At 39.6% G+C, this 18266-nt stretch overlaps 4 protein-coding genes across 4 annotated transcripts; 2 read left to right on the top strand and 2 right to left on the bottom strand.

The window, feature by feature from the left end:
* Window positions 1-2894: 2894 nt before the first annotated feature.
* On the top strand, window positions 2895-8450 carry LOC115392560 (uncharacterized). The gene is made up of 12 exons (XM_030097257.1): window positions 2895-3016; window positions 4288-4905; window positions 5433-5492; window positions 5600-5652; window positions 5744-5888; window positions 5984-6351; window positions 6436-6664; window positions 6766-6880; window positions 7545-7656; window positions 7737-7848; window positions 8058-8170; window positions 8301-8450. The coding sequence occupies exons 2-12, from the start codon at window positions 4300-4302 to the stop codon at window positions 8368-8370; spliced, it is 1983 nt and encodes a 660-aa protein (XP_029953117.1). The 5' UTR covers window positions 2895-3016; window positions 4288-4299; the 3' UTR covers window positions 8371-8450.
* Window positions 8451-10866: 2416 nt separating this feature from the next.
* ch25hl1.1 (cholesterol 25-hydroxylase like 1, tandem duplicate 1) lies at window positions 10867-11707 on the top strand. The gene has a single exon (XM_030096002.1). The coding sequence runs from the start codon at window positions 10867-10869 to the stop codon at window positions 11701-11703; it is 837 nt and encodes a 278-aa protein (XP_029951862.1). The 3' UTR covers window positions 11704-11707.
* A 1343-nt stretch (window positions 11708-13050) lies between these two features.
* kti12 (KTI12 chromatin associated homolog) lies at window positions 13051-16601 on the bottom strand. Its single transcript, XM_030096003.1, has 9 exons — window positions 16312-16601; window positions 15827-15878; window positions 15699-15751; window positions 15550-15605; window positions 15376-15455; window positions 15125-15284; window positions 14953-15015; window positions 13949-14017; window positions 13051-13226 (listed from the first exon to the last, which is right to left on the bottom strand). The coding sequence occupies exons 1-9, from the start codon at window positions 16460-16462 to the stop codon at window positions 13083-13085; spliced, it is 828 nt and encodes a 275-aa protein (XP_029951863.1). The 5' UTR covers window positions 16463-16601; the 3' UTR covers window positions 13051-13082.
* A 923-nt stretch (window positions 16602-17524) lies between these two features.
* Window positions 17525-18243, bottom strand: nmba (neuromedin Ba). Its single transcript, XM_030096004.1, has 3 exons — window positions 18015-18243; window positions 17743-17923; window positions 17525-17657 (listed from the first exon to the last, which is right to left on the bottom strand). The coding sequence occupies exons 1-3, from the start codon at window positions 18175-18177 to the stop codon at window positions 17642-17644; spliced, it is 360 nt and encodes a 119-aa protein (XP_029951864.1). The 5' UTR covers window positions 18178-18243; the 3' UTR covers window positions 17525-17641.
* Between the last annotated feature and the right edge of the window lie 23 nt (window positions 18244-18266).

The following is an 18266-nucleotide window of genomic DNA, read 5'->3' as shown; positions in this document are numbered from 1 at the left end:
ATATACTTATAATGTGTTATACAGGGGTGCTTCAAGTAAAGTGTTACCAAATTTTTAATAGAAAAAGACAGAAATAGTGCGTATATTGTCTGAAGTAACATGAAAAGATGAAAAAAAAAAAAAAAAAGAAATTAACTGGAACTCACTCAGGCCAGAATCCTAAATAAATTACATATAATGTATTTGTTGGAATCTTCTTAAAAATAAAAACTAAAACAATATTTTTCAAAGTGTAAACACATGGAGGCCAACAAAAGTACAGTAGAATTACGTCAGGTTCTGGGTATAGATAGATAGCTGTGTGACGTCTACAACTCTTTATCTAGAGATTCTTCCTGATGGCACTAACACAAATTATACTTACCTCCTGAACATCCTGCTGCTGTGAGTAAAAAAGCCTTAATAAAACTTTGGCCTCAGAAACGTCGCCCTGCCGTGTCCCTCTTTCTCAACACTGTTAAATAGCCACACGTGCCACAGCAAATGACCTACTTTGTATGGCTCCAAAAAGACCTAAGAGAAAAACAGGGTAACACTTTACTTGAAGCACCCCTGTATAACACATTATAAGTACATTATAGAACTGTATAGCTACATTTATAAACGCTCATAAATGACTACAATGCTTTATAACCCTAACCCAAACCCAAACCCTAACGATAATCCTAACCCTAAGCTGTATAGTGGGTTATAAAGCATTATGATCATTTGTTCATTGTTCATTTGTTGAGTGTTTGTAACTACTTTTAATGTGTTATACCGGATGCTTCAAGTAATAGTATGTATTTTTCATTTAGCCAGTGAAATACATCAGTCTTAATGATTATTGAGTCCAACTGTGATATCCTGCCTTTGTAATCTTAACACCTTGATGCTCAGTCTACCACCTTATATTCAAGACCTCCTTTCTCTTATCTGGTTTTTTTTTGTTAGTTAAATTTTTTTTTTGCAGTCTTTCTGTATTATTATTGTTATAATAATAATAATAATAATAATAATAATAATAATAATAATAATAATAATAATAATTATTATTATTATTATTATTATTATTATTATTATTATTATTATTATTATTATTATTATTATTATTATTATTATTATTATTATTGTTATTATCATTATTATTATTACAATTGACCAATACAATAAGTAAGAAGGTGTTATTGACCTACAGTTTAGAAAAGCAGGCTTGAAATTGGCGGTTTGCAAGTTCAAATCCCATTGCTCACTGGCTACCACTGTGAGTACCTGGGCAAAAACCCCTTTGACCCCCAGCAAATCCACCCAGTAGCCCACTGCATGCACAGCTAAGGTTGTCTATGATATTAGAGAAGGGATCAATAAACCTTTCATATTTATTATGAAAGCAAATTAAATTGTTAAAATAAGACTGTGCTCAATTCGAAAATGTTAACATTAAATATACAAACAGAAAGCCTATACGAAACATTAGATGAGGCATTTATTTAATTGAAAACCAAATAAGTAGACTATGAGAGTACTAGAAGTGATATTAAGAATCATCAATAATAATAATAATAATAATAATAATAATAATAATAATAATAATAATAATAATAATAATAATAATAATAATAATAATAATAATAATAATAATGCACTGGTTTTATATAGCGCCTTTCTTTTCAGTGAACTCACGATGGTGTCACGCTGAGGTCAGCAATCTCAGCCCACAGCGAGACGGTGGCGAGACCCATTGGCCGACGTACTTTTCTTTTGTAGATTTTGCCCAGTTCTGCCGACAGAACTACTGCTGGCCAAGTTTGCCACACAGAGGCCATGTTCAGCGCAGGGGGAATTAAGGTCGACCTGCATTTGCGACTGCTCAGTTCTGTCTGAATAAAGTCACGCCGAGGTGATCGTTGAATGCCAAGACATGACATCAGCCAAGGGTGATGTGCCGGTCAGCTCTGCGGCCTCACGACTGGAAGGTCTCATTATGAGTCTGGGTCAGGGCGTTTCTAACTTGACTTGCAGATGTGAGTGTCTGTGGGGGATGTTGTGTGTTTTGTGTTGGCCCCGTAATGAACTGGTGACCTCCTGACTTACTGACCTACTACTGACAATGCAGTAGTCATGTGTGTGTGTGTGTGTGTGTGTGTGTGTGTGTGTGTGTGTGTGTGTGTCTATGAATTTTTCTCTCGAATATGGTATAATTTATCACTGCAGCAAACTTACTTTCACCATGCATATTTCATACAAGTGGCAAAATATTGAAAACATAATTAAATGTGATTATACGCTTCACTCATACTTTTTTTTTTTTGTTGAAAATATTGGGAATTAGGAAGTTTATAACTGATGACAGTAAATTTTGTACAAATCAGTTGTTCCATCCCTTAAAATTTAAGGTTGTTTTTTTCACTTAATAGGGTGATAGGGTTAAGTTTTACTTCTTTCTACCCCTTTTCAGAAGTGTGAATATAAAAATGTAATGTATGTGTTGTATGTGTATTTCTATGTGTTTTCATGTAAGTATTTAGATTTCTGTACATTGAATAGGCTATAGATTTTCATTTTGAAAATATTGAGTTGTGCTTATATTTATACGTGTATGTAGGCAGCTAGATTTTTTTTTTTATCTTATTGTATCTTGTTTATATCATAGCTTTGACATGTCCAGAATAAATTACCTTTTTTTTTTTTTTTTTATCAAACGTCAAACTCGAGTAGCGTTTGACCCTCCTCAGCTCTAGAGGGGGCTAAACACTCTTCGCATAGTCTGAGCAACTTCAATACCTAGTGACCAATCTCTTCATAACACTCACAGAATGCAATGTCCTTTGGTCACGTCATGGATATATTTGGATCCCCAAACAGCAGAACCCTTTGGTCGCATGTAATGACGTAAACTTCCTGCGCTGTGTGTGGCACAGTTCCAGCTGACAGAAAGTGAAGCCATTTCCAAACGATCTTTATAGCTTCATATTAAGCTCCTGTCTTATCAGTTAGCGGGACAAAGACTTCCGGAGGAGATTTGTGTTTAACTGAGGTAATGTCATGTTTCTGTTTCAACTGTGAACAACGAGAGGAGTGTTAGAAACACAACTGCGTGTGAAGTTTAGCCGTCTTAGTTCAGGAGGCCCATGTTGTTGTTATTTGTGCTATTTAACCTATCTTTAGACGGGCCGTAATCAAGACTAAACTTATTTCAATCCCCCATCAGTCATGTGCAATAATAAAACGTGTACATGTTCCTGATTTTGAATGAGTGTTATTACTTTGAATTTGTCACTCGGATTTTTTTAGTACAAAAAGGTAAAAGTTCTAATAAGGAAAACGAGGTCTTGAAATAGTTGACCTCTTTCGTAATAGGTCCAAAATATGTGAACTTCTACCAGTTTTAATTAAAACTATTTTATTTTCCATTATCTTCTAGTTTATTGATGTACATCAGTATTATAAACAAAAATAGATGAACTGCTGAGACAGTTTTTAGTTTCTTTTGGTTGTTGTTTAGAAAAGTGTCTGTATTATTAACTGATAAGATATCATGCAGATAAGTATTTCCCATTCATCTGTCATTATAGATACAGTGTAATGAATTGTATTCGGTTCTCTTTTGATTTTTTGGAATTTAATAATTAGTTAACATTGTTAAACTTCTATCCAGCTTTTCTTTGGCCTAGTCAAAATGTAATTACTGGCAGAGGCCAGAATCAAAGTTGTGCTAGTCACAGTGACTTAGCAGATTTCTCTATTAAGGAACTGAAAACACACAAATTGCGGAATGAACTGCAATTTCTGTGTGTTGTTTTTGACACTGAAATGTTATTTTGAAAATAAGACCCTGGATCTCAATGTGGCCCACCTGTATAAATAAAGGTGAAATAAAAATAGATAAATATTTTAAATATCCCTGTGATATATCCACCTTCACATATGAATTTTATTATAGTTGACTACGCTGGTGTCCCTCCTTACAGGCCACACGCAAACTCCAAAGGTCTTTCATATAAAGGTTGACTCACTGTTGTTTTGCAAGCAGTAACTGTTTGTCCTGTTTCAAGATTCTTTTTGTTAATGTAAAATGTTCAATGAATTTTCTTCTTGAAGCAACTATATAGCTATAGCTATATAGTTGCTATATAACTATATATGATTTAAAATTCTGAGGGTTTTGTGCACTGAATCAAACTTTTTCAGGAATTTTCACCATTTAAATTAAATCCTGAGGAAACGAGCTTCCTATTGCTTTATTTTTTTTAAGAGGTCACCATTAAATACGTCTCTGTAAGTGATGTTTTTCATTTCTTCTTTCAGGTGTTCATAGAAATGGAGAATAGCGATGGAGAGAAGACTGAAGAAGGTGAATCCAAGCCTCCTCCGAGTACGCAACCACTGTGCCGCTTCTTCTCTCAAGGACGTCACTGCAATTTTGGGCAGAGATGTAAATTCCTGCACGTTATAGATGATGGCAGGATGAATGAAAAGAAGGCTGTCCGGGCAGACGGCAGGACAGAGGCCACGCCCACAACCTCACCTGCTGGAAATGTAGGCCATGGGCTACCTCCTCTTCACAAACCCGTTGTTGTGCCAGCAGCTGCACGTCGACCCTGTCGCTATTTCATCTCGGGCCACTGCACCATGGAGGACAGATGTCGATTCTTTCATCCGCCGCAGTTCCCCTCGGTGGAGGATCAGCCTGCTGCCGCGAGTCAAACCACGTCCGCACCAAAGAAAACGCCGGTGTCTCGCCCTAGCCCGTTCCAGGACGTCAAGCTTCGTGACCTGACGGAAGACATTGCCAAGCAGCTCCGAGAAACAGAGATCCAACAGCTGAAGAAACGTTTTCCCAAAGATCAGCTGATTATTCAAGAACGCAGTGATGGTAAAGTGACTTACTACCGTGTGACTGTGGAGGCCAGCGATCCAGACTGGGTAAACACTTCCTGCTTCAACATGTATTCACATCAATCTGGTAATGTTTTGCTGCTAAGTCACTTAAAGACAGAGAATACTAACAATTCATACAACGCTATGAGAGCTCTTGTGATGATTTCAGTTTGATAATGTGATTGGTAATTAGGACAGGATAATCCAGGATTTGAATCTGCGAAGTTGAACCAGTGAAAACAAGACTGAACTCAGGCTTTTTTTTTCACCTGAGAAACGAGACAAAGCGGTGCTTAAAGTCTGACTCATTTGAACTAAGTCGTCAAAAAGTTATACTTTCTCAGTTAAATCCCCTTTATGGTGTTTCTAATCCCTGAAATCCTTTGCAGTGTCAGCAAGTGCCAAAAGTTTCCTTGAATTAATTTGAAGTCAGTCAGCAGGCCAGCCAATATTTTAACCGCAGGTTGACCAGGCACCGTTTTTTTTCCCCAATACTTTGGTTGGTGAGGATGTTACAGAGACACAGTGACTTTTTATCCAGCAATACTCTAACTTTGGTTTTTAACTTTCAGCCTTTTGACCTGAAAGAAATCGACATCATGATGAGCTTCCCAGACAATTACCCCCAGGAGGTAAAGACTACTGCTTGCTTTAATGCTTCTGGTTTTGCTGAACGACATCAAATAAAAGACTTGACTTTAAAAAAAACCATCTCTTCATTTTGATGTATTTCCCACAGATTTTTACACTGGAAGTCCCACTGGATCAGGACCTACCACCAGTCATGGCCAGGTACTCTGTTTTCCTCAGTGATGTTAATATTTAATTCATTCCACTGGCAATCAAAGCAATATGCCTCATCCATTAAACTTTGACCGGATAGACATGTGCAGCAGTCGTCGCAGGAGTGGCTTCAGGCCAAACACGCAACCAATCAGCTTATGGGAAAAGTGGAGCTGCTTTTTCGACCTTTCCTGCGCTGGCTCGATCGCAGCCTGGAGAGACTGTTCACTGAAGGAGCCAGGCAGGTGAGGCCGAACTCACGTGGCCAGAAAATTAGAGCAAGTTGGGAGTGTGTGTCTGTCACTTGCTGATGTTGGAATATTGTTTCTGTTTCCATCAGTTGAAAAAAGACATTGATCTGGAGAAAGCCGGACTGCAGTTCATCACCTATCAGGAGCTGCAGGCGACGGCGTCTGAAAAGTCGGAGGCCGCTTCGGACACCGCCGCCACGGCCACAGAGAAAGAGGCCAGTGATGCAGGAGAGATTAAACATCCAGAGAGTGAGGGGCCGGTGGAAGGAGAGCAACAGCAGGAGAGTGTCGACTGCGATGAGGAGCAGCTGCAGGAGGAAGCCAGTCGTCTGGTGGAGAACATTAAGATTCAGGATCCTCGCCGAGGCACCGAGATGAAGCTGCTGGGTCTGAGGATGGGAGAGAACACAGCCACGCTAGTCGCCAATCAGATTACCGTCTGTCTTCAGTGCAATAGGTGAGGAAAATCAAAGTTAAGTTATTCATTGTCAGAGTGAAAAAAAGTGGCGTGTGACCTTATTTTGTGTGCGTTTGTTTTCAGATGCAAGGTGACAGCAGACCTGACCCTCAATGGGAGGACCCCCTGCGCAGCTCAGTGTGAGAACTGCAACGCCAGCATAAATGCAGCGTTCAGGCCCTGCATGCTCCATCATTACAGTGATGTTCTGGGTTACTTGGACCTGCACAACGCGGCCCCGACCGACCTTGTGCTTCAGGACTGTGATCTCACCGTGGGGTGCCTCAGCTGCTCGCAGGATGGCCCTCTCCAGGTGGAGAAACCTCCCCAACCTACACTTTGCATCAACACTGGGTGATGCACCCTGTTGTGATCTAAAACCAGATTTCATTTACATTTCTTTTTTTCCCCCAGAGTGTCTTCTATGGAAAAACCAAGGAGCTGAACTGCGAACACTGCCACAGCAAACTCAGCATCCTGGCTGAGAGCACAAGATTCCAGTTTATTCAGCCTCGCAGCAACAAAACAGGTCAGGGCTCACCTACATTTGCTATCAAAGGGATTAGTAATGGTCTAAGATCCCACCACGGCCAGCTGACATAGTTGAGTAATCTTACATCATAGCTACCTTTCATTGGGTTTCTCTATTAAATTGCATTAGGCGTGCATTATTCTTCATGTTTGATGTTATTCCTCTGTTTTGGTGTGTGTGTCTACATGCATACTGTATATACAGGAGCATCAAAAACTTCCGAATTTCATTCATTCAAACAGTGAACCCTCAGTATGTTTTCATGTGATTGACAGAAAGAGAAATATTTAAAGGCTTGTATTTTTCAACTCCTTACAGTCTTGTGGAAATATATTATCTCAAAATTCATGTGGTCAGATGCTCTTGTTATTGCTTTAGTAGTGATCTCAATGAAAACATGAAAAATGCTTGACTTTTTTTTATTTTGTTCATATATTTTAAGTGTAAATTTAGCTGTAAATACAGGTAACCTCTCAATAATATTGTATTTCATGAGATGTGGTTGGATGTACACACGTCACATTCATGAATGCAATGGAACACTTGTGAAGCACTTTGATTTGCTCTCTACTGACTGAAATTAGCCTTTTTAAAAATCCAAATGAACCTGTGAAGTTAATTTAACGTAATGCTTTTTATCTTCTTTTTTTTTATTTTTCAGTTCCAACTAACCTTAATTACAGGACCATCAGAGATCCTGCTGTGCAAAAGGGAAAGCCACTGCCAGAGAAAGGAACGTGCAAACATTACAAGCAGAGCCATCGTTGGCTGAGGTATCGGCTTCACTGTAAGTCTTTGAACATGTGCAAGTCAAATTTTGGATTTCATGGCGGCTTTGTGCGTTTGCTGTCAGGTTCCCGTGCTGCGGCCGGGCTTACCCCTGCGACGTGTGCCACGATGAGAACCAGGACCACCCCATGGAGCTGGCCTCCCGCATGATTTGTGGCTACTGCGCCAAAGAACAGGTGAGTTTGAGATGTGACCGTTCCTTATTCTTCAATAAAAATGTCTCCATGAATAACATTGTAAAATATTTGTTTAATGTGTATTGAAAATGATCCTTTTGTAGCTGGACAGGGAGCTCTTTGAGCCTTTTTATATGGTTTTTCCAAGAGGGGGAAGGCTTTAAAATATTTTTTTTTGGGTTTAATCCTCAACATCCTCTGTGTTGCAGCCATACGGCAACGGAAAGCCTTGCATCAGCTGTGGGAGCATGATGACGAGAGGAACACGCACCAGCCACTGGGAGGGAGGGCTGGGCTGCAGAAACAGAGCCAAAATGAGCAGGTACAGATCTCGAATGACATCTGATCTACATCTTAACCACTTCAACTGCTGTAACTTGAGTCAGCAGAAACATTTCACTTTTTTTTAGTTAATAAGCCTGTTTTTTTTTTCTTTCTTATTTTCTCTCCAGAAATGATCGGCAGAAGTACACCAACACCAACAAAACAATTTCCAGGAGGGCAGCCGGTGAAAAGAAGTAAACTGGAGCCTTTCCACATGAAGAATGAACGATGATTTCAATGAAATTCTCTATTTGCACAATAAATACTTTTTATGATTATTCAGTGTGATGACTTTGTCATATTTTGAAATGATGAATGATGTATGTCAGAGAATTTGGCCCGATTTTTTTTTTTTAAGAAATACTTTTTAGTTCATTGTCATATTGGACTTAACTGTTGAAGCCCTGCAAAGCGAGAGAGGAAATGCATGCAGGTCATTTGATCATATTACACACTTGGCACCCAGCACAGTCCTTTCTAGTCTGTGGAGCTTAGGGTAATCCGCTAATAACGGCATATACAGTGTTGAAGGGAAGTAGATGTTGCCCTCTTGAACCCTTCCAGTTTTCCGTCTGCCTCCCAACATCCGGTTCGTAACATTTCCCAATACATTAATAACGGTCAATTATAAACACAAACGGTCTAGTTTCTGTCAACTACGCTGGCGAAGGCTGAAACTGGGTGGGAAAAATGTGAAGCAAACTTGATTAAAAGAAGCACGTTTGCATCATTTTCCTGAAAATTGCATTAAATTAAGTAGTTGTTTAGGTTTCAGTGTAAATAGATTTGGACGGCCATCAGTTGTATTTACTGTGTCAGCTTTCCCAACCAGGCGTTTGCCCTCAGCTCCTCTGTAATCCCCAAATACTTCCTCAGTGTGCACAGAACTGAGGAACTGGGTTGTGTCCCAGACATCACAGCTTTAGTCTAGAGCAGAAAAATGGCGTCTGCTTCCTTTTGCCACATTTCCCATTTTGCCCTCAATTCTTCCTGTTCAGTGAGACATGGAGGGGGACACCTTGATTTTTGAGAGGGATTCCACAAAACTGACTCTGGCTGCTTCATCAAGGAAGGCCTGAAGTTTGTTAAAAATGTTCTTGCCGATTTCTTTGGACCCTTAAACAGTGCAAAGCAAGCTTCACAAATTAAAATGATTGAAAAGTCCATGTTTCAATGAAATCTGACATTCTGTACAAACTTTTTTCAGATTAGTTTTTAAGGTTATCTCCTCCTATGTATAACATCCATGGTAACAATATTTAAGGGGACAAATCTAAAACAACTATATATACTGTAGCTAAAATAACTATATTGCTGCCTCATTTAAGGAAACAATGGAAAGAGATGAAACAAGATAAAAACTAATTCATACAAGAAGTTATCAGAGAGTGAAACAAATGCAAGACAACTTGAGAAGAAGCTGAAGGAAGCTGTGCTGTGGATATGTTTATTGCTGAACCTGGGAAAACTTCTACAGCAGGTGAGTTCATAAATGAAGAGCTGTTAGATATGTCAATAATGCCAACAGGGATTGTTGACCTTCAGACACTTTCAAATGATAAGATCTGGCCTTCCTTTTTGAATGTTCGGACATTCCTGACTCTCAACATGCTGACATATCCCGCACTGCGGCTTGCAGCTGACTGTCGACTGAAGACGACATGGGATAATTTGCGTCGTTCAGAGAAGTCAATTAACATAAACGGCTTTTAAAGTAAAGACATGAAAGATTTCTCAGCTCAGAATGTCTCATTATAGAATTCTTTATTGTGATCAAATATGAGTTTGAAAACTTCCCATCAAACAATGTGCAATACCTTGACCCCAGGGTGGCATGCATCACCTTCATGTAAATGTATATCTCACTGCTTTGTGTCGCATCAGTACCAAAATATTGGTGCAAACAGCACTCACACAATTTTCTCTCAGTTTGACTGATGCACCTTTACATGCTATATGATGATTTGTAGTGCTGTCAATTTTAATCGCAATTAATCCATTGAGGTCTGCCAATTGGGTCAAAGAAAAGAACTAGAGGATAATAGTGTTTTTTCCTGACATTGGGACTGATTTATGAGGATTAGATTCTTCATTGCAATTAATCTCAACTTTAAAAAAAGTTAATTGTTGACAGTTCTCCATGAATTAATCACGATTAATTGCGATCAATGCGATTAAATTGCGATCAATGCGATTAAAACTGACAGCACTAATGATTTGATTCATGTATTCATCTTCTACACCTTTATTGAGGTGACACCCTGGACAGGACCCTGTGCAGACAGTGACACAGAAGGAGTTCGCTGTCTGAAACAGAGCTTGGTCATTATAGATTATTGTTATTATTTATTTATTTTTTCATGTCTGCGTCCTCCTTTCTTGTACAGACTGAAAAAACGAACTTTTCACCAGTTGGAAAAAGTTCAGTGTTCTGTTGTGTCTGACTCATGTTCGTCAGCGCGTTCGTTAATCTGCTTGTAAGCGCTTGTTTGTAGATGCGGGGCTGCTGAAAACCTAAGCCGGCGCGCTGTGTGACCGAGCACAAGGCGCCTTCGCTTGGAAAGCCACTATATAAGGCAGAAGTTTTGCTGGGTTCATCAGACTCGCAGCAGCAGCAGAACCAGCAGCAGCAGAACCAGCAGCAGCAGCAGCAGCCTCCCAACGATTCCAGCCGAGATGTTGAACATCACAGAGATGCTGAACATCACGGAGCTCCCTTTGCAGTTCCTGCCCTCCAGGACCTCGGACCGTCTCCTGCAGCCTCTGTGGGATTACCTGCTTTTTCACCACCGGCCTCTCATATCGTCTCCGTTTTTTCCCGTTTTTGTGGCCTTTTCCTGCTACTTCCTCTTCAGTATACCGTTCGCTGTGCTGGACCTCTTGGGAGAAAGGGTTCCGTGGATCCACCAGTACAAGATCCAACCAGACAGGAAGCCAACAGTGGAAATGATGATCAGGAGCTTCCGGACAGCTTTGTACAACCACATCTTCTTTGTTCTTCCATCTGTGTTACTCAGCGTGTTCATTCTTCCTGCGCCCGTCATGCCAAAGGATGCCCCCGCTGTGTCGGAGGTATTTATTGACGGACTGGCCGTGCTGCTTCTCTTCGACACTCAGTATTACATCTGGCACTTTGTGCATCACAAGCATCAGCAGCTGTACCGCTGGATCCACGCAGTCCACCACGAATACAACGCGCCGTTCTCCTGGTCCACTGAGCAGCTCAGCATCCCCGAGCTGATGACGGTGGGCTTCTGGAGCAACCAGGACCCTCTCCTTCTCAACGTTCACCCGCTGACCACGTGGTGCGTCATGGTCTTCAGCATCTGGATGTCCGTCGAGGACCACATCGGCTACGACCTGCCCTGGACCCTGAACCACCTGGTGCCTTTCGGCCTGCTGGGAGGCGCCCCGGCTCACGACATGCACCACCAGAAGCCGAGCAGCAACTACGCACCGTTCTTCAGCCACTGGGACAGAATCTTTGGCACGGCCTTGCCTCTGAAGAAAAAGACCGTGAAAAACCAATGAAAAGCTATTTTGTAAAATGTGTAAATTGTTCAGTTTTCTTGACATTGTTACATTATTTTCCTATGTAAAATTCAAACTATATTTTTCTAATAACTGTTGCCTCATTAATAACATTGTGCTTGCTGTATTAATTGCATGTATTATATGTCATGTCAAATGAGACTTGTATTTTCTGTCTTGTCATTCAATAAAAGCACCATGATTGCAAACAATCTGAGACTACTGTTCATTTCTATCAAACTTGTGATCAGAAAGATCCTTATGGATTTTCCCCAGCTTAAGTGTTGCATAAGCCATCATATAGGGTGAACGGAATGTTCTGTAACTTATCCTAAAGTAGGAACAGTAATTAACAACAACCTCCTTTTACTTTTCTGGCAATCTTCTTATGAATACAGAACCATTGAACGAACTTTAATCAGCAACTTTTGCTTAGAAATTCCTCAAAGTGAAAAGAGTTCATGAACAACTAAACGACTGTTTGCAAACTTACAAACTCAGAGGTCAAGCAAAGCACAGGAGGAATTAGGGTCAATATTAGGTCATAATTTGCAAAATCAGCCAAATGGACTACATAGTGGAAGCAGTGGTCACTCCAGCCTCGCCATCAGAGGCACCGGGAAGAGATCCAAATCGGGGCTTTTCTTCAGTTTTCACCCAGTTGGATTTTCTCCAGGTTCTCTGACTTCATCCTACAATCCAAACCCATGTTTCTTCTATTGCTCATGGGGTGGACTGCTGCTTTTCACTCTATTTTATTGGCAACAAATTCTCTGTGGCCCAGTACATTGAATAATCTGTCTATACCTGTTCAAGATGCAACTGGGACTGGCTCCAATGCTAAGAATTAAGAATCACCCATTAACCTGAAACACATTTTCTGGGCTGTGGGAGGAAGTCAAAGTACCTGGAGAAAACACACACAGGAAGAACATGCAAACTCTAGGCACAGCCAGTATTTGAACCTATGACCTTTTCACTATGAAGTAATAGTGCGAACGACTGCGCTGCCATGCAGCTGAGCACTGGAACCAAGTATTCCTATTTAGAGAAGTTCTGGAATTTGTCTCTCAACGTTATACTTTTGAATAATAGTCCATGCAGAATGTTGATCATCAACTCCTGCAGGTAGAAATCTGAAGTTGCTCATTCTTAACTGGTGACTCTACATTGGTCGTAGTTGAGATTGAAATTGCGTGGAGCTCCAGTCTCCCACAACCCTGAACTATATACAACGATGTGGGATCTCACCTTCATGTTTTCCATAGAAGCATACAAACTGGCCATTGGTATGAAAACATCACAATACAGATCTGTGTGCATATTTATTTGTTCAAGATGAAAAAAAAAAACAAAAAACAAGGCATCTTAATGAAATGTCAGTGAAGACTTTTATTTAAATACTGTACAAACATGTTTGCAATCTGTCCCGTGTTCTCCGTCGGGTGCATCTTCGAGTAGCTGATGAACTGACGGCGGAGTTTCCGCAGCTCCGCCATGTTGATGCTTCTGGTCAGCTCGATGTTTAACATCAGGTTAAGGACATTAAGCTCATCTCTTTTTTCATTTTTTTTTTTCACTAAACAAAAGTATAATTTATCAAGCAGAAGTATTTCAAGGTCACAGCATCACGTTTCAACCTTCAGTGAGGACAGGACAACAAAGAGCCGCGAGGTGCTGACTGTTACTGACATCATTTCAGACTCCAATTACTGTCCTGTCGTGAAAGGTTGGCCGGTGCAGAACCTAATGTGCTTTTAAATAACATTTTGCTCACATCAAAACGTTCAAAGGAGAAAGAAGAAAAAAAAAAAAAAAACACATGAAAGTAAAAGACACAACACTGTTGCCTAGAGACATCCACTCATTTGTATAATCAGTTTTCTCTCAATCATCTCCTGCATGCTTTTACAGGCGAAGACCTTTCATGCTACTTGGTTGAGGTTTTTTCCAATTTGAGCTTTTTGATGGACACCCATTCCTGCATCTCCTTCTGACAAGTCTTTTATTACTCGGGGCTTTGCCGCACACGGGTGAGGAAACGTGACTCCACAAAGGAGGCGGGAGATAAACATGAATCAGCAGACATTAACGGAGGTGAAACAGATATCCAGAAAGCCATTAACTTTCACATACACACACATTGTGATATGATATTGAAGCCCAACTACTAAAAGATAAATCAAAGCATTATATTTGAAGTAAATGTGAAGGAGCGTACATCAAGCAGAAAAAAAAAGGATATCTTCTCTGTAGCGCCAGGAAATGAGATCAGATCCCCTGGGACACTCGTCTTCTGTGCATCAAAAATTGCCTGAAAAAAAAATGTAATATTAATAATACAAATAGTTCAAAACATTAAATCGACATGAACAAACATTAGTGTAGAAATAGACAAGTGACCCAATAAGAAATGAGTCTACTCCATGGCAAATCAAAGACACAGGTCATTTCTTAGGTATTTAAAACACTTGCCTGCCGATTGACTTCATTGATTTTTGTTGCAGATGCCAGTAAGTTATCACTCTGCTTCATTGATTTCTTGCTTGCGCACATTCATGCGACGTGTGTGGTGGATTTTGGAGGCTCTTTGGTAACGACAAGCGGCTCACACAATAACGGTTTAACATTATCATCAATATTAAATCGCCTGAATCCAAATTGTAGCTCCAAAAATAAAGAAGTCAATGACAGAGTTAAATTGCCTTCAACAAGTGCCTCTTTTGAGTGGAAGACGCCGCTGTTTACTGATAATCAGGAGTTTTCACATCATTAAGCGCCAATTCAAACTCATCAAAGGCGTCAGAGCTCCTTGGTCAATAGTGACGAATTTCCATGTTCACGCAGATTAGTTGAATGTACTGACCGAGAAACTGTCAGTGGGCAATAAAAGCCTGTTAGCCTTGTATTGATGGAGGGAAATCAACAGCATTGAGTCCAGTCTTCACTGCTGAACAATAGGTTTTTAACAGCTGACATCTTGACCATTTCATTTTGATTCCTGCATGTTTTAATTTTGATTTATTTGCTTAACATTTAGATTTTAGAAAAGGAATATCTAAAGAGATAGATCCGAATGAAGTTTGTTTTTAAAGACACATTAAAGAGCTTGCCCTATAAAAAAAAAAAAAAAAAAATTCCAGCACGTTCCCACATCTATTGTGCCATTATTGCGCTTTCATTCTGTCAAATTGATTGTCTGAGGGATTTACAAATGACAAGGAATTCAAAAAGGAAGTGCAGACATACCATTAACATTTCCTGTGTGATCTTGTCCAGCTCGTACAAGAAGTTTGACGAGGACAATGGTTGCTGTTAAAAAAAGAAAAAAAAAATCTATTCTTAATGTCATATTAAAACAATGTTTGGATGACAAAGAGTGAATAGTGCACGCTTGTAATGAACAGCATCTGAGATTTACACTCTGGGTCGACTGGTTTGGTGGGGGTGCTTTTCTTTTGAGAAGTGCATCAGAAATTTCTTCAAAGGGAAGCGTGTCGTCTTTCAGGATGGTGAAGAGAGGGCTGTCCCATCTGTTTCTGGAGTCCGGTGCTTCAAATCTCTGAACTAACGCGTCAAAGCTTTAAAAAGACCAGACACAGTCAAAAAAAAGTTGATTTTCTTTCTCCAGTCAGTGTCACACAGTAAGTTGTGTGGAGGTTTTTAACTCACATGTCCTGGCTGTATTGCTCAGCGGCGTCTCGGCTGGTGTTCCATGACGAGCTCTGTTCATGTGATGTCAAACAGTACACCTTCATCAAAATAAACAAAGAAATATCTGAGCTTTATTTGTGAACGGAAGATCAGAAAGCCTCTAAATGTAAGTCAATTCTTCATTGCTCTCACCAGGCAGTGTGGTGTCTGTGCATGTTTGATGAGGCAGAACAGTTCGTAGCGATAACCTGTAACATATTTCAGTTTTCAACAGAAATCCCAATATTAAACTGAGAATCAAAATTTCACCAAGTGCATCACACCTTTTTTTTCAGATTTACCTTTAATGTAATTTAATGAGTCCAAAATAACAATGTCGTCTTTGTTGACCTTCCTAAAAGAAGAAAAAATGTTACTGGATAGGGGTATGAGTGTTAGATCTCTGTAAAAAACAGACATGAACACTCACCTTTCGACTTCAGCTTTCAGAGATGCTCTGACATGTTTCTCCTTTTGAGAATCTGAAACAAAAGAACAGCAAGAGGTCCAGGACTACTTTCTAAAAACCTGTTTCACATTCGTCTTAATACAGGCTTAATACGGGCTTAATACGGGCTTAATACGTCTCAATATGTTGAAAAAAATAAATATTGTCTCTCATTTGCTGGATGTTATTATTTTATGTAAAATTGTGTCATATGGGAGAATTTAACAGTAAAGCTGAAGTAAGAGGCATTCCTAAATAGAGTGTAGAGTTGTGTCAGGATTGTGCCAAAGTAAATTCACGTCTCAAACTCAGTTCAATGCACCATGAATTTCTGGTGACACACCCTGGACAGACAGAAATACATTATCACCTGCTGTCCTTCACTTCCTTCTATTAATTTTTTCACAGCCTCTTTCCAGGGAGGAACAGCAGATGGCGAGACTGTATTGAGATAGAAATCGACTTGCCTGAGTAAACTGTGTTTCTGTCCACGTCCAGCCCGCCATCTCCCACAATGTGAACCTTCCGCTGGCCGCTGTTTTCAAAATACCCCTTCAGTTCTTCTGCCCTTTGTGTTTTACCACTACAGGGGTAGCCACACATCACTATTAGCGGCATAACTTAACGTCTATTTTAAAAATGTTTATCTCTGAGAAAAGCACAACCCACGACGGTTCACATGCCGGAAGCTGTAAGCCGTGGCTTCTTCCTCTTGCTTTGCTCCACAGTTTGCCTTCAGCGTGACGGTGTAACACTGACACCTACTGGTGGAAGTATGAAGAGCAGCTACATTCCGCTCACATCAACAGGCTTTTTATCTAGTGCCTTTTTTTTGTTGTATTTCAATAATTGTATAGTTTTCAAACAACAATTTCAACTTGATTTTTTTATTGATTTAAAAAAATGAGATGATTTGTATTCTGTTTTAGTCTTAATATAGAGGCAATTTTCTCTATCAAATAAACCACAATTCCAGCCACTCTTATTTATTAGGGCATTTGCACTGAGCAAATTCCTGGTGATTATTTTCTTGTAAGTATGTACTTTCTGTCTTGACTCTGTCTTTAATTTGCCCCAGGTACATAACACGTTTGGAATTTCATATTCCGAAAAATTACTAATATTGTTTATATTTTTCCATACTTGTGTCACCTTTGTTCAGGTCCAGAAAACATGTGAATGGTTCACATCTGCAATTCCAAGTCTTCAAACTATTTATACAAACAGTATAAATGTTCTGTTCCTCTTTTTCCATCTGATTTGATGTACATTGCAGGTATTTCTAATATCAACTGAGTTTCAAGCATTGTTTAAAATTTAATTAGACATATCTCAAGATAAAAAAAAAAAATAGGAATAAACATCTGATTTTACAATATTTTGTGTTCTGTAATTCTTGTAATTTTCATGTCTTATGAGATCAAATTAGATAGCAAATTAGATAGCAAAGTTGTTCTATAAATGTTCTATAATATCAAAATTCACAGACTCAGATTAAGTCTTTTTTGCTCATTTCATGGACAGTCATTTGGCCATCATGCAAAGAACACAAATGAAACACATCAAATTTATAATTTGCTCTTTTTAATAGAATAAACGATTGACAAAGAAAAACCTTGCAAAAATAATTAAAAAAAGAATACAGTTATCAAACATGTTATATCAGACTAAAGAAACATTTATATCAGAGCTTGTATTTTTATTTTTTTAAACAAAATTTAAGACTCTTCTCCTCTTCATCAGTGTGAAATCAGATGATCACAGTTAGGATGTAACATCTGTTGGAAGCAGCGTTCCTCAAGCAGGATCTCCTCTAAATGAATGGAGCAAAAAACACAATGAGACATTCAGCACACTGTTCAAACGCAATGATCATATTACCATGAATACTAACTCACATGTCCAGTGCCTTTTCTCTTGTTTCTTGAGCAGTTTTCAACATCTGGAGGAGCTGTGCTTGAAGGTCTTCCACTCCTTGCAGAGGGCGAACTGCTGTAGCTTCATTGGGAGCTTTAACGTTCTGAAAAGCAGACTCCATGAACGAACTGTCCACGACACTCTTCTTCCCCATGAAGTGACCTGTTGAAGCAAAAACATGCAAAATCAGTCGAAACTGCAGAATGCATTCTAAAAAAAAAACGGTCTTTAATATTTATGCTCGGTTTCCTACCTGTTGCCCACAGATTGCCCTTTGGATTCACTTTCAGCTTTGAAACTCTGTTTCTCAGCTCGGTCAGATCAAGAGTCATTGAAGCGGTCATGACGACGTATGAGATAAGGATGAAAGAAGACAGGCATCCTCCTCTGCAGCTCTTTGTCAAAGCGCCTTTCATCTTTGAAAACGTGCCTTTCGCAGCTTCAGTCCGAGTTAATTAAAACCCCTTCGCGCCTCTCTTACTACGGGGGGGACAGGCAGTTATAC

This window comes from Salarias fasciatus, chromosome 7, assembly GCF_902148845.1.
Source record: "Salarias fasciatus chromosome 7, fSalaFa1.1, whole genome shotgun sequence".
Lineage (NCBI taxonomy): Eukaryota > Metazoa > Chordata > Actinopteri > Blenniiformes > Blenniidae > Salarias > Salarias fasciatus.
This window is presented reverse-complemented; position numbering and strand designations above follow the sequence as displayed.

Bases quoted from the DNA above. Each gene is read 5' to 3' on its own strand.
- LOC115392560 (XM_030097257.1), top strand. From the start codon at position 4,300: ATGGAGAATAGCGATGGAGAGAAGACTGAAGAAGGTGAATCCAAGCCT. The intron at 6,352-6,435 runs GTGAGGAAAATC...GTTTGTTTTCAG, and splicing joins GTCTGTCTTCAGTGCAATAG to ATGCAAGGTGACAGCAGACC. The intron at 6,665-6,765 runs GTGGAGAAACCT...TTTTTCCCCCAG, and splicing joins CGCAGGATGGCCCTCTCCAG to AGTGTCTTCTATGGAAAAAC.
- ch25hl1.1 (XM_030096002.1), top strand. From the start codon at position 10,867: ATGCTGAACATCACGGAGCTCCCTTTGCAGTTCCTGCCCTCCAGGACC.
- kti12 (XM_030096003.1), bottom strand. From the start codon at position 16,462: ATGCCGCTAATAGTGATGTGTGGCTACCCCTGTAGTGGTAAAACACAA. The intron at 15,456-15,549 runs GTGAGAGCAATG...ATTTTGATGAAG, and splicing joins CACAGACACCACACTGCCTG to GTGTACTGTTTGACATCACA. The intron at 14,018-14,952 runs GTATGTCTGCAC...TTTTTTTTTCAG, and splicing joins TCACACAGGAAATGTTAATG to GCAATTTTTGATGCACAGAA.
- nmba (XM_030096004.1), bottom strand. From the start codon at position 18,177: ATGAAAGGCGCTTTGACAAAGAGCTGCAGAGGAGGATGCCTGTCTTCT. The intron at 17,924-18,014 runs GTAGGAAACCGA...TTGCTTCAACAG, and splicing joins GGGCAATCTGTGGGCAACAG to GTCACTTCATGGGGAAGAAG.